At 50.0% G+C, this 11941-nt stretch overlaps 2 protein-coding genes across 2 annotated transcripts; both read left to right on the top strand.

Annotated features, from left to right (window-relative positions):
• Positions 1 to 503: 503 nt before the first annotated feature.
• Positions 504 to 6365, top strand: LOC109768384 (nitrate reductase [NADH]). Its single transcript, XM_020327107.4, has 2 exons — positions 504 to 1864; positions 4538 to 6365. The coding sequence occupies exons 1-2, from the start codon at positions 694 to 696 to the stop codon at positions 6109 to 6111; spliced, it is 2745 nt and encodes a 914-aa protein (XP_020182696.1). The 5' UTR covers positions 504 to 693; the 3' UTR covers positions 6112 to 6365.
• A 2385-nt stretch (positions 6366 to 8750) lies between these two features.
• Positions 8751 to 10491, top strand: LOC109768385 (transcription termination factor MTERF8, chloroplastic). The gene has a single exon (XM_020327108.4). The coding sequence runs from the start codon at positions 8867 to 8869 to the stop codon at positions 10022 to 10024; it is 1158 nt and encodes a 385-aa protein (XP_020182697.1). The 5' UTR covers positions 8751 to 8866; the 3' UTR covers positions 10025 to 10491.
• The last annotated feature ends 1450 nt before the right edge of the window (positions 10492 to 11941 follow it).

The following is an 11941-nucleotide window of genomic DNA, read 5'->3' as shown; positions in this document are numbered from 1 at the left end:
CTTCACTCTTATGAGGCGTAGGCTAACATTGCACGGGTGTCCTCATGCTCCTCCTCCAGTTATGCCTCATGTTCGAGCTACTCATGGTAGGTGGGATTGTTGCTCGATCTCCTGAGAGTTAATGGCGACGTTCGGCATGTCATCTAAGTCGAGCTCGATGGTTGACACGGTCGACGCATGCGGGGCCGCTCCCGAGTTTGCCAATGAAGGGGGGGAGGATGAGCAAGCGGTACGAGGGAGCGCCACTGATTGAGGGAGGGGGGGGGGGGGGTTCACAATGGTGCTTATCGAAGATCTAAGTCGAGTAGATGGTGAAATTGAGGGCCGCATAATTAGGAAGGCGCATTTCGGCTAGAGATGCTCTAAGCTTGTTAAACTTTTTGAAGGAAACATCGATTTTTCGATTTTGACTGAGTTGATGGGGGCGTGCACAAGCGAGAGAGAGAGAGAGAGAGAGAGAGCGCGCGCGCGCGCGCCTCATATTAGACCAGTCGACTATAAGGATAGGGCTGCTAGCGGCCTTTTGAGGCGCACGTCAGTCCACTCGGGAGGTCGGCGTTGCGTGGGTGTATATATACCAGCCTCTGCACGACTTCTCCTCCAGGCCACTACCTGCCGGTTCCTTCTCTCGTCTGCCGCGACCAATCCAGAACCGATCCAACACTTGTCCCACGACACAAACACAAACACAGCATGGCCGCCTCTGTCGAGCCACGGCAGTCGTTCGGCCGCCTCGACGCGCCGGCCACCGCGCCGCCGGCCCGCAACGGGGCCTCCAACGGCATCCGGCGCCGCGCCGACTCGCCGGTGCGCGGCTGCGGGTTCCCCCCGCTCATCTCGCCGCCCCGGAAGGCCCTCGTCGAGGAAGATGAGGACGAGGACGATGACGAGGAGCCGGAGGAGGACTGGCGGGAGGCGTACGGCTCGCAGCTGCAGCTGGAGGTGGAGCCGTCGACGCGCGACCCGCGCGACGAGGGCACGGCGGACGCCTGGATCGACCGCAACCCGTCCCTGATCCGGCTCACCGGCAAGCACCCGCTCAACTGCGAGCCGCCGCTGGCCCGCCTCATGCACCACGGCTTCATCACGCCCGCGCCGCTCCACTACGTGCGCAACCACGGCGCCGTGCCCCGGGGCGACTGGTCCACCTGGACGGTGGAGGTGACGGGGCTCGTCCGCCGCCCCGCGCGGCTCACCATGGACGAGCTGGCCAACGGGTTCGCCGCCGCGGAGCTGCCCGCCACGCTGGTCTGTGCCGGCAACCGCCGCAAGGAGCAGAACATGGTGCAGCAGACGGTGGGCTTCAACTGGGGCGCCGCGGGGGTGTCCACCTCCGTCTGGCGCGGCGCCCGCCTCCGCGACGTGCTGCTCCGGTGCGGCATCATGTCCTCCTCCAAGAAGGGCCAGGCTCTCAACGTGTGCTTCGAGGGCGCCGAGGACCTCCCCGGCGGCGGCGGCTCCAAGTACGGCACCAGCGTGACCCGGGAGTGGGCGCTCGACCCGTCCCGCGACATCCTGCTCGCCTACGCGCAGAACGGGGAGCCGCTGCTGCCCGACCACGGCTACCCCGTCCGCGTGCTCATCCCCGGGTGCATCGGCGGGCGCATGGTGAAGTGGCTCCGGCGCATCGTGGTCACCACCGCCGAGTCCGACAACTACTACCACTTCAAGGACAACCGGGTGCTGCCGTCGCACGTGGACGCGGAGCTGGCCAACTCCGAGGCGTGGTGGTACCGGCCCGAGTACATCATCAACGAGCTCAACACCAACTCGGTGATCACCACGCCGGGGCACGACGAGATCCTCCCCATCAACGCCTTCACCACCCAGCGCGCCTACACCATGAAAGGATACGCATACTCCGGTACGATCTATTTTCTTTACGTTCTTTTCAGAAAAAGTGAGACGATCGAAGATAGAAGCTTGGTAGATTTGTTCTTTGTCTTGGTATATACGTACATGGCGCCAAGGATGACGCATGCAATTAGAGAGTATATACTATGCTTCCGTACGCTAGCAATTGACCGTAAGGAGCATATATATATATATACCATGTTTTATGCTCACGTAGGAAGAAAATGAACTTAATGAGAGTAGTGTAAAGCTCAGCACCAGGACATCTGATCTGACCAAGCACAGAATGCATTTTCTTACTTGATTGACATTGGCATGTACTAGCTAGCATTTGAAAATGGCAGTTAGCATCTGAAAATGGCAGGTTGAGTGCGACAGTCCCTTGTTTTCTACTACCACTAACAGCTGAGGGTGGTGGCAGCCACTCATTGTTATTTTACCCTTACCACCACTACTTCCGTAGCATTGACCACAGGATGATGAGCCGAGCTAGCTTAGGGCATGTACAACGATTGATAAGATAGTTTTATTGTAAGTTTTGCATCTAATTTAGAGATGACAAAAAATATGTCTATAATGGGTCATCTCTTAGTCTTATCTTTAATAACTAGCTATTCTTAAAAACATGGCGAGACATATTATGCTAAGACAGCATCATTTATTCTAAGATAGCATCATTGTACATGCCCTTAGGTGTCTCGTGGCAGTAGGCTAGCTCCAAAACCGGGTGCAAGAAGAGAAGAGAGATACCGTGTGTACTTAAGTAGTTTCCCTTGCGGTTCATGCAACCGTGGTGCACTTTCTCTGCCAAGGAAATCATACAATATCCATGCATGCACTTTTTTTTCTTTTTTCTTTTGGCAATTGCATGCACTTTTCTTTTCTTTTTTGACAAAAAATGCGTGCGCTTTTCTTGTGGCTCTGGGGTCGTTGGCACTTGGTGGCGTCCAAAAGCTAAGCTGCTTGTAGCCGCCGGATGCATGCCATGGACTAACTACTTATTATATACTGTACACCAATAATACAAAACGTTGCTAGCTCTTGGAATAGTCGTCTGACGTGTGGGCCCCGCGGCAAGGTTTGCCAGGTCGTACCTGGTGGAGTGCCGGCCGGCTTGGGTATAGAGCAAGGACAAATCAAGCGAGCCATATAATTGGAGGCACAATTCGATCGTGTGGCCAACCGCAGCCAGCAGCCAGATTTTTCTCCTATCTAGTCTAGCACCAGTTCAATAGTAACTCTACTAGCCTACCGATTACAGCTATAACCTATAGTCCCCTGAAAGAAACTACTACATCTATACGAAAATATAAAACGTTTTTTAGACTAAACTAACCTTATATTTTGATACAAAGGGATTATAAATCATAGTGCCTTGTGGTTGGGTTCACATGTGCGCACACACAGTGAACCAACAAAATGTAGTATCACTCAGTCGACTGGGGTTTAGCAATAGCGTATTAATAAAGCTGATGTAGCCAAGATTCAAACAGGGTATAGTCATCAGAGAGGGACAAGAAAGGCGCAAACAAAAAAGGCAAAAGGCACAAGAGAAGGACTAAGTCGGAAAAGCTAAACAACTAACCACCATCCGTAGACCATCAACCAAAGCAAAAGCATCGATGAATGCCATGTTGCCAAGTCTCACTGGACAAATTACTAGTGGAGAGGTCAAAAGCAAGTAGGCAACTGAACAAAGCATGCACGCATGATTCGTCCCGTTTTGGAACGGGCACTAGCTCGCCGGCCAATCATCAACAAGGGGAATCGGAATCTAGCAGCAACGTGGATACTTTCTGCTGAATATTCCAACTTGGGCCTCGGGAAGCGTGTCGAGCTGGGCTGCTAGCTTGCTTGCCGACACAAACTTCCTGCTTAAAAGAGAAAAGAAACGTTGCCTTGTTAAGTGCCCCCTCTGTGCTCCGTGAGAACTGAGAAGACATGTACATTTTATACGAAGTCAAACAACACAAAGCTTGATCAAATTTACAGGAAAAGTACCAGTAACTCAAATAGATACGTATAATATGAAAATGTATTTTTATCATCTATTTAATGATAGTACTACCTCCGTTCCTAAATATATGACTTTATGGCGGTTTAGTGTTTTATTTGTTGATAGTTTCTTAAGTGGTCAAACATTGTACAATTTGACTTTTGTCAAAACCTTCTTTTAATCAAAGGAGGGAGCATCTCTAATTATTGTAACTTAATTAGCAAAGGGGTGACTCTATATCCTATGTACTACTACCTCCATCTGGGTTTACAAGTTCCTTTTGTTTTTTGTGTGCCCAAATTTTAACCATATATTTAAATAGTAAATTTTAAATTAAATATCATCAAATTCATATCACCTGATTATTATTAGAAAGAGGTTTCGAATGATATTATTTTTTACCACGTAAAACTTACATTTTATTTAAAGTTTGACAAAATACAAGGGGTCCGAGCTACGCATGAGAATTCTCTACCATGCAACATGCATTAATGCATTATATGTGCGTTTTAAATCACATTGCATTTAAATGTGACATGCACAACTGCTCACATGATTTAAATTGTAAGGGCCGAATTAGTATTCTGCACATATTTAGAAACTATATATGCAACTCTACGGCAACACATGGGGTATCATCTAGTCACCAACTCATGATCACTAATTTCTTATCGTTGCGTTTTCTAGGTGGTGGCAAGAAGATCACACGAGTGGAGGTGACTCTGGATGGCGGCGAGAGCTGGATGTTGTGCACGCTCGACATCCCGGAGAAGCCGAACAAGTACGGGCGGTACTGGTGCTGGTGCTTCTGGTCAGTGGAGATCGAGGTCCTAGACCTCCTGGGCGCCAAGGAGGTGTCGGTGCGCGCATGGGACCAGACGCACAACACCCAGCCGGAGAAGCTCATCTGGAACCTCATGGGCATGATGAACAACTGCTGGTTCAAGGTGAAGGTGAACGTGTGCCGCCCCCACAAGGGCGAGATCGGGCTGGTCTTCGAGCACCCCACGCAGCCGGGGAACCAGACCGGCGGCTGGATGGCGCGGCAGAAGCACCTCGAGACGGCCGAGGCGGCCGCGCCGGGGCTCAAGCGCAGCACGTCTACCCCGTTCATGAACACCGTCGCGGACAAGCAGTTCACCATGTCCGAGGTGCGCAAGCACGGGTCCAAGGAGTCGGCGTGGATCGTGGTGCACGGCCACGTCTACGACTGCACCGCCTTCCTCAAGGACCACCCCGGCGGCGCCGACAGCATCCTTATTAATGCCGGATCCGACTGCACCGAGGAGTTCGACGCCATCCACTCCGACAAGGCCAAGGCGCTCCTCGACACGTACCGCATCGGCGAGCTCATCACCACGGGCACCGGCTACAACTCCGACAACTCGGTGCACGGCGGGTCGAGCCTCTCCCACCTCGCCCCGATCCGCGAGGCCACCAAGGTCGCTGGCGCGCCCATCGCGCTGTCCAGCCCGCGCGAGAAGGTCCCCTGCCGCCTGGTCGACAAGAAGGAGCTCTCCCACGACGTCCGCCTCTTCCGCTTCGCGCTGCCGTCCTCCGACCAGGTGCTCGGCCTGCCCGTCGGCAAGCACATCTTCGTGTGCGCCACCATCGACGGCAAGCTCTGCATGCGCGCCTACACGCCCACCAGCATGGTGGACGAGATCGGGCAGTTCGAGCTGCTCGTCAAGGTCTACTTCCGGGACGAGCACCCCAAGTTCCCCAACGGCGGGCTCATGACGCAGTACCTGGAGTCGCTCCAGCTCGGCTCCTGCATCGACGTCAAGGGCCCGCTGGGCCACGTGGAGTACACCGGCCGCGGCAACTTCGTCATCAACGGCAAGCAGCGGCGGGCGCGGCGGCTGGCCATGATCTGCGGCGGCAGCGGGATCACGCCCATGTACCAGGTGATCCAGGCCGTGCTGCGGGACCAGCCGGAGGACGAGACGGAGATGCACCTGGTGTACGCGAACCGGAGCGAGGACGACATCCTGCTGCGCGACGAGCTGGACCGGTGGGCGGCGGAGTACCCGGAGAGGCTCAAGGTGTGGTACGTGATCGACCAGGTGAAGCGGCCCGAGGACGGGTGGAGGTTCAGCGTGGGGTTCGTGACGGAGGACATCCTGCGGGCGCACGTCCCCGAGGGCGGCGACGACACCCTCGCGCTCGCCTGCGGGCCGCCGCCCATGATCAAGTTCGCCATCTCGCCCAACCTGGAGAAGATGAAGTACGACATGGCCAATTCCTTCATCTCCTTCTGATGAAACATCCTCTCTCTAGTACGTACTCTTACGTAGCTTGCATGCAGCTGCCTATACAAAACCACCGCGTCGACGCATCAATCTGTGCATGTACCCAATGTTTATGTGTGTCTGTCGATCGTATTTGTTCATTAGAGAACCGTATGTACGTGCATGCGTACGTGATTGCATGAATTATACTCTGTAGGTTGTATGTACGTACGTACACTTGTTTCCTAGAGTACATTGGACATATACCGATGTTTTGCCCCTCAGGAAGGATGTGAGGTTTACGCGGCTTCGGTTGAGGGTCTGTTTATTCCTTCATGCACACTACCTAGTATGTAAATAAGATTGATTATTCTTCTATCTAAATTGTTAAAGCCGCTGCCAATATATAAGCATATGAGGACACTCTCATTTTTTTTTTCAAAATCAATTAATGTATTTACATGGATCATTGTACTCTAATTTTTGCCCAGTAGCCTCGCTCAAATCTTCCACAAAATGGCCGGTCGTAGTTTCCTCTCCCGAGGTGGAAGCACCATCTGACCCTCCTTGTCCTGCCCAAAACCGCATTGTGTTGAAACAAATAACAATTTTTAACTTAGATTAACCCAGAAAAGAACAATGGAAATCATGTTAGTATAAATAATTATTAAGAGTAAACTAGACATGCGGGCATTATTCATCAAAAAGGAGGTATGCGTCACCACATGCAAAGAAGGGTTAATGGCGCCGTCGTTGAGATTTTGAGCACCACAAACAACAAGTGTTCAAACTATGTTGCCATGCTCGCCGTAGTGTGCATATTTCCTTGCCGCGACCAAGAAGAAGCACGTCCAGTGGAATTGTGACAAGTGTCACAGCGGGCCCAAAAAGAAAGTCGATGCGATCTTCAAGGGCGACAACCTTGAGAATATCATCACGGTTCTGTTTGTCACCACCGACCGTGCCACCAAATAAGCCGCTATTGAGCATGTAGTATGCGTCTATTGGGCAGTTTATTCCATGTCACGGTTGGCGATCATGGATAGAAGAACGACAATATTTAATCTACATAGGTAAAAAAAAAACCCTGGGAATTTAATATGATTTTTTCCATGAGGATTCTAGAAGGTGTCGGGAGCTGCCGTGGGGCCACCCAAGGGCCCCACGCGGCCTAGTGGTGCGACCAAGGGGCCACCCGCGTGGCATGGCTACGTGGCCCCTCGGAGTACTACATAGTATATGCACATCTAAACTTCCAAAGTACCACCTCTGTACCTTAATATAATACATTTTGCAAATCAAATATAGGATATCTGCTTGCTTGACGCTCCTGCACGGGCATGCACGCTCCCTACTCGACCTCAAGCCGGGATGTTGTTGCTTATTTCCTTCCAAAGTCGAAACCACTTCAGGAAACGGAAGGGCTGGCTAATCTGCTACTTAACTGGCCCCATTTCCTACCTGGGGTCAGCCACGGGGTGCTCAATTTGAAGAGCCGTCACCATGCATGGGGCCAGCTTAATTGGCCCTCTAGTGTAAATTCAGTTGTGTTATGACTAGCTTTTGTTGTGTTCAGTTTTATATGTATGTAAGTGTCACTCATTAGGACCATCATCTCAGTAGCGTTAATTTATATATGTAAGTGTCACTCATTAGGATCATGATCTCGGCAACTTTTGCTGTGTTTCATATTATATACAAGTGTCACTGAGTAGGATATCATGATCTGATCACTAAACCCATCCATTCTTTATGTGGCATTCTGGATATCCAATGCAGATCATGTCCACTGCTTTTCTAGCTACATGCACCTAAATTATTTAAAAGCCTAATGCTATGTTATAAGCATATAAGAAAATTCGACAAACCTCAAGTCAAGTCAATGACACAATGCCAACGCAAATTAAAGGTATAAAGACCTTGCTGCTACTGACGTGTTGGGAAATTTGCAAGAAAGGAACTGTTGTACTTTTAGAGGTAAGCGGTCATCCACTCATCCTATCCAGATATCCTAAACGCCATCTCAGAGAGACCCTTCTAGGATCCGCCGTGAAGAGTTAGCTATAGTTCCTTTGGCCAGGCGAGTTGATCGGCCGGCCATCCTTTTCTGTTTCTCTTCTTTTTAGTCTTTTGGTGTTCCTCTGAACCGATCTTAGGATCTCACCGTCCACCTTTTGTATTCTCGCTGCTTGCTACTAATGATATCGACAAGGCCAACAATTGCTGGATCTTTCAAAAAAAAAAACCTATAAGATGACACAAGGCGGTGAAAGTACCGTACGCCGTTCTTTCGGAAAATTCACAGTCCACTTAAAATTGCCAGAATATGCGATCTAAAAACATGACAGGGGATCTGACATATGGAAGATTGATGCTTCAAAATGGCCGCACAGGGAAATGTAAGGCGAGCACATAATAGCAAGTAATCAAGTACCACCATCTTTTCGTGGTAATTTTGCGTTACTCAGGACAAAATGATTGACATTACTCCACTCGATGAATTTGTCCGGATACGGGTGCTCATGTTAGTTTTTTTTTTCTTAAGTTGGCTCATGTTTTCCAAAAGGGTCTGCCTTGACTATTGTTTTTGAGATTACAGTGCGTTGAATTCCTAGTCTAGCTCAAGCCCAGCCCAGCCCAGCCCATCCTAGCCCATTATCAGACTCACGACGCACGAGTCCAGCGGTCCAGCCCCAAACCCTCACCACACCCTCTCCGTCTCTCACCACCAACCACGCGGCGCCGCCACTGGCCATCCCCTCGCCGCCGGCGCCTCCCCGCCGCCATGCTCCGGCTACGAAGCTGCATCCTCACCCAGCTCCTCTCTTCTCCCTACGCCTCCCATGTCTCTCCTCTCCACCGCCTCCTCTCCGCCGCAGCCGCCTCCGCCGTTTCCCCGGCCCCTGGCTTCGCCGCAGAGGAGTACCTCGTCTCCTCCTGCGGCCTGACCCATGCCCAGGCACTCAAGGTCTCCGCCAAGCTGTCCCACCTCAAGTCCCCCGCCAAGCCCGACGCCGTCCTCGCCTTCCTCGCCGGCATCGGCCTCTCCGCCGCCGACGTCGCCACCGCCGTCGCCAAGGACCCGCTGTTACTCTGCGCCGGCGTGGAGAGAACCCTGGCCCCCGTCGTCGACGGGCTCACCGGCCTCGGCCTCTCGCGCTCTGAGGTCGCGCGCATCGCCGTGCTCGTCCCCGGCAAATTCCGCTGCAGATCCATCGTCTCCGCTGTACACTACTACCTGAATCTCTTCGGGTCCATGGACGACTTGCTTCGGTTGCTCAAACGCGGCTTCTGGCTACAAGGTTCTGACCTCGAGAGGGTGGTCAAGCCCAACGTCGCGTTCCTCCAGGAGTGCGGGCTACATGATTGCCACATTGCCAAGCTGTGCATCCGTGTGCCAATGATCCTCACAATCAACCAGCAGCGCCTCCGGGCGATGGTGGCATGTGCCAAAGCTCTCTGTGTGCCGCATGGCTCCGGGATGTTGGGACAAGCGTTGCAGGCTGTCGCATTCTTTGACGAGGAGAAGATCGCCGCCAAGGTGGAATACCTGAAGAAGACATTTAGGTGGTCGGATACTGAGGTGGGCATTGCTTTGCCCAAGGCTCCGGTGGTGCTGAGGTCTTGCAAGGAAAGGCTGCAACGTGTCGCAGAGTTCCTCATCTCCGAGGTGGGGTTGGAACCAGGGTACATTGCTCATCGGCCGGCGCTTCTCACTTACAGCCTGGATGATCGGCTCAGGCCCCGGTACTATGTTGTGAAGTTTCTCAAGGAAAATGGATTGCTACATCGCGACCGGGATTACTATTATGCAGCCGCGGCGACTCCGAAGGTATTCATGGAGAAGTTCATATTCCCACACAAGGAAGCTGCACCGCACCTTGCTGAAGACTATGCAGCAGCTTGCAGAGGGGAAGTGCTGGCTAGATTCAGATTTACATGAAACATGACCGGAATGAAAATTGGTATGTTTCATTTTGTCATTCATTAGAGAAGAAAGCATAGCACTGCTATCAACTTGTCCTTCATCACGTCATATTGTAACTAAGAGTGAGAGATCAGGGCATCCTCAAGCCCTTTGAAGTATCAGTTAGTAGTATTTCTGCGCACTCTGTATCTTTATGTTGTGAAATGGCCATTGCAATTTCAGTGCAATCTTCAACCTATCTTTCCATGAACACATGTTCCCATTTCGGCCATGAAGATGATTTGAGACTTTCCTTTAGATGAAAATCGTGGACTTCTTTTTCCCCGGGAAACAGTTTTCGGTTTTTTGTTGGCCAGTTGGCCACACCGTGTTAAACATGTATACCACTATGTAGATATTTTAGGTGCCCTTGTATTTGTACGGGAGAAGCAAATCGATGCTTGTACGTTATGATGATGAAAAGCAGAGTGCATTTCATACAATAAGGGAACATATGTTATGGTAACCTTGAAAAGGTTATGACATTATCAAGTTTACTTCTGCCATATCTTTTAGCTAATTTTGTTCCATATTAGCACTATCTTTATACATAATGAGGGCATCTTTGTCCCTTAGCATATTTTATTAACATAGGAAAGTGGTCTTCTGTATCATCCTTCTGAAAATTTCTAGCTGGAAAGTCAGAGAAGGAAATAGAAAAGCCATGTAGCATAGAATTTTGTGGAATTTCAAATGTAGGAACAGTAGACATGTTATGTACCTCAGTTTAGAACCAAGCTGTGTGAGGATAGTGCGACATTTATTTGTTCCTGACTTAAAGTTATAGAAGCTGGATGAAATCATATCTCAGGTGTGAGCTTGCAGTAAGGCAAAGGGGGTGGTCCATGCCATACTGGTGAAGATATGTGATTTGAAGATCAGTTGTTTCCCTTTTCTGGTGCTTGTGATAATTATAGAAACAAGATTATTTCAATGCAGGCGAAGGAAACATATCAATTGATGAAGTCACTTACCAAGTGAGAAGACAGGGAGTTTTCCTCAAGCAAGAAGTAGCCGGGCAATAGTATCATACTTATTTACTGATTGTGGATGGTGCTTTCTTTCTTTCAGGAGAAGATATGCTGAAACTGGATGTAGATGATGTTTTTTCCCTTCTTCCAGGAGACGAGACGAACCGTGGCGGCTATGGCTTTGCTGTAATATAAATGATTCTGAAGGCTCTGTTAGTTGATGATACCCTGAAGCTTTAGTGACAAGTATGGCCTGATGACGGCACGGGTTTTATTAGGGAAGCTCCTACTCTCTCTCCCTCTCTCCCTCTCTTTAATTTTTAATTTTTTCCTAGTTAAGTAATCCTTCTGGTATTGTACTAGAGATTGTAACATGATGGCTGACGAGTTGCTCTTGCCTTCCTACCAGATTCATCAGCTCAACTGAGTGAGGCAACCTGAACAAAATAACAAGTTGAATAACTAGCAGCATCTGATTCTTTAATCAATACGTACATTGGGCTCCGTGCTTCCTCTTGGTAAGACATGTTGGATCTTCACTTGGATATAAACAATTTGAACGAGTTATGCATACATGTAAACAGTAAGCTTGATGTAAATTTTGTACTCTGAACTCTGAATTTGAATCAGAGTTGAAAGTAAACTCTGAATCTTTCAGACGTCACGGGCGAACTCAACTTATTACACCCAAGTCAATTGTGAAGCCATAGCAAGCGTTTAGAAATCTCAAGGAGTGAAGTTAACTTGGATCAGTGCTGAAAGTTTTTTAACTGTTTTTTTTTTCACCAACAATGTCATGTTTTATACTTGGTGCCAGAAGCAAATACTGCAATTTTTTATATGCTTCAGTTTACACTCTTTCGAGGAATTGAGGGTGAGATTTTGGTGGACTGATCTTCTCTCTCTAGCTTCCGAGCGTTAT

This window comes from Aegilops tauschii, chromosome 6, assembly GCF_002575655.3.
Source record: "Aegilops tauschii subsp. strangulata cultivar AL8/78 chromosome 6, Aet v6.0, whole genome shotgun sequence".
In the NCBI taxonomy this organism is placed as follows: domain Eukaryota; kingdom Viridiplantae; phylum Streptophyta; class Magnoliopsida; order Poales; family Poaceae; genus Aegilops; species Aegilops tauschii.
Note: the sequence above shows the minus strand (reverse complement) of the source record. Positions and strands in the feature narration are given on the sequence as shown.

Bases quoted from the DNA above. Each gene is read 5' to 3' on its own strand.
- LOC109768384 (XM_020327107.4), top strand. From the start codon at position 694: ATGGCCGCCTCTGTCGAGCCACGGCAGTCGTTCGGCCGCCTCGACGCG. The intron at 1,865-4,537 runs GTACGATCTATT...TGCGTTTTCTAG, and splicing joins GAAAGGATACGCATACTCCG to GTGGTGGCAAGAAGATCACA.
- LOC109768385 (XM_020327108.4), top strand. From the start codon at position 8,867: ATGCTCCGGCTACGAAGCTGCATCCTCACCCAGCTCCTCTCTTCTCCC.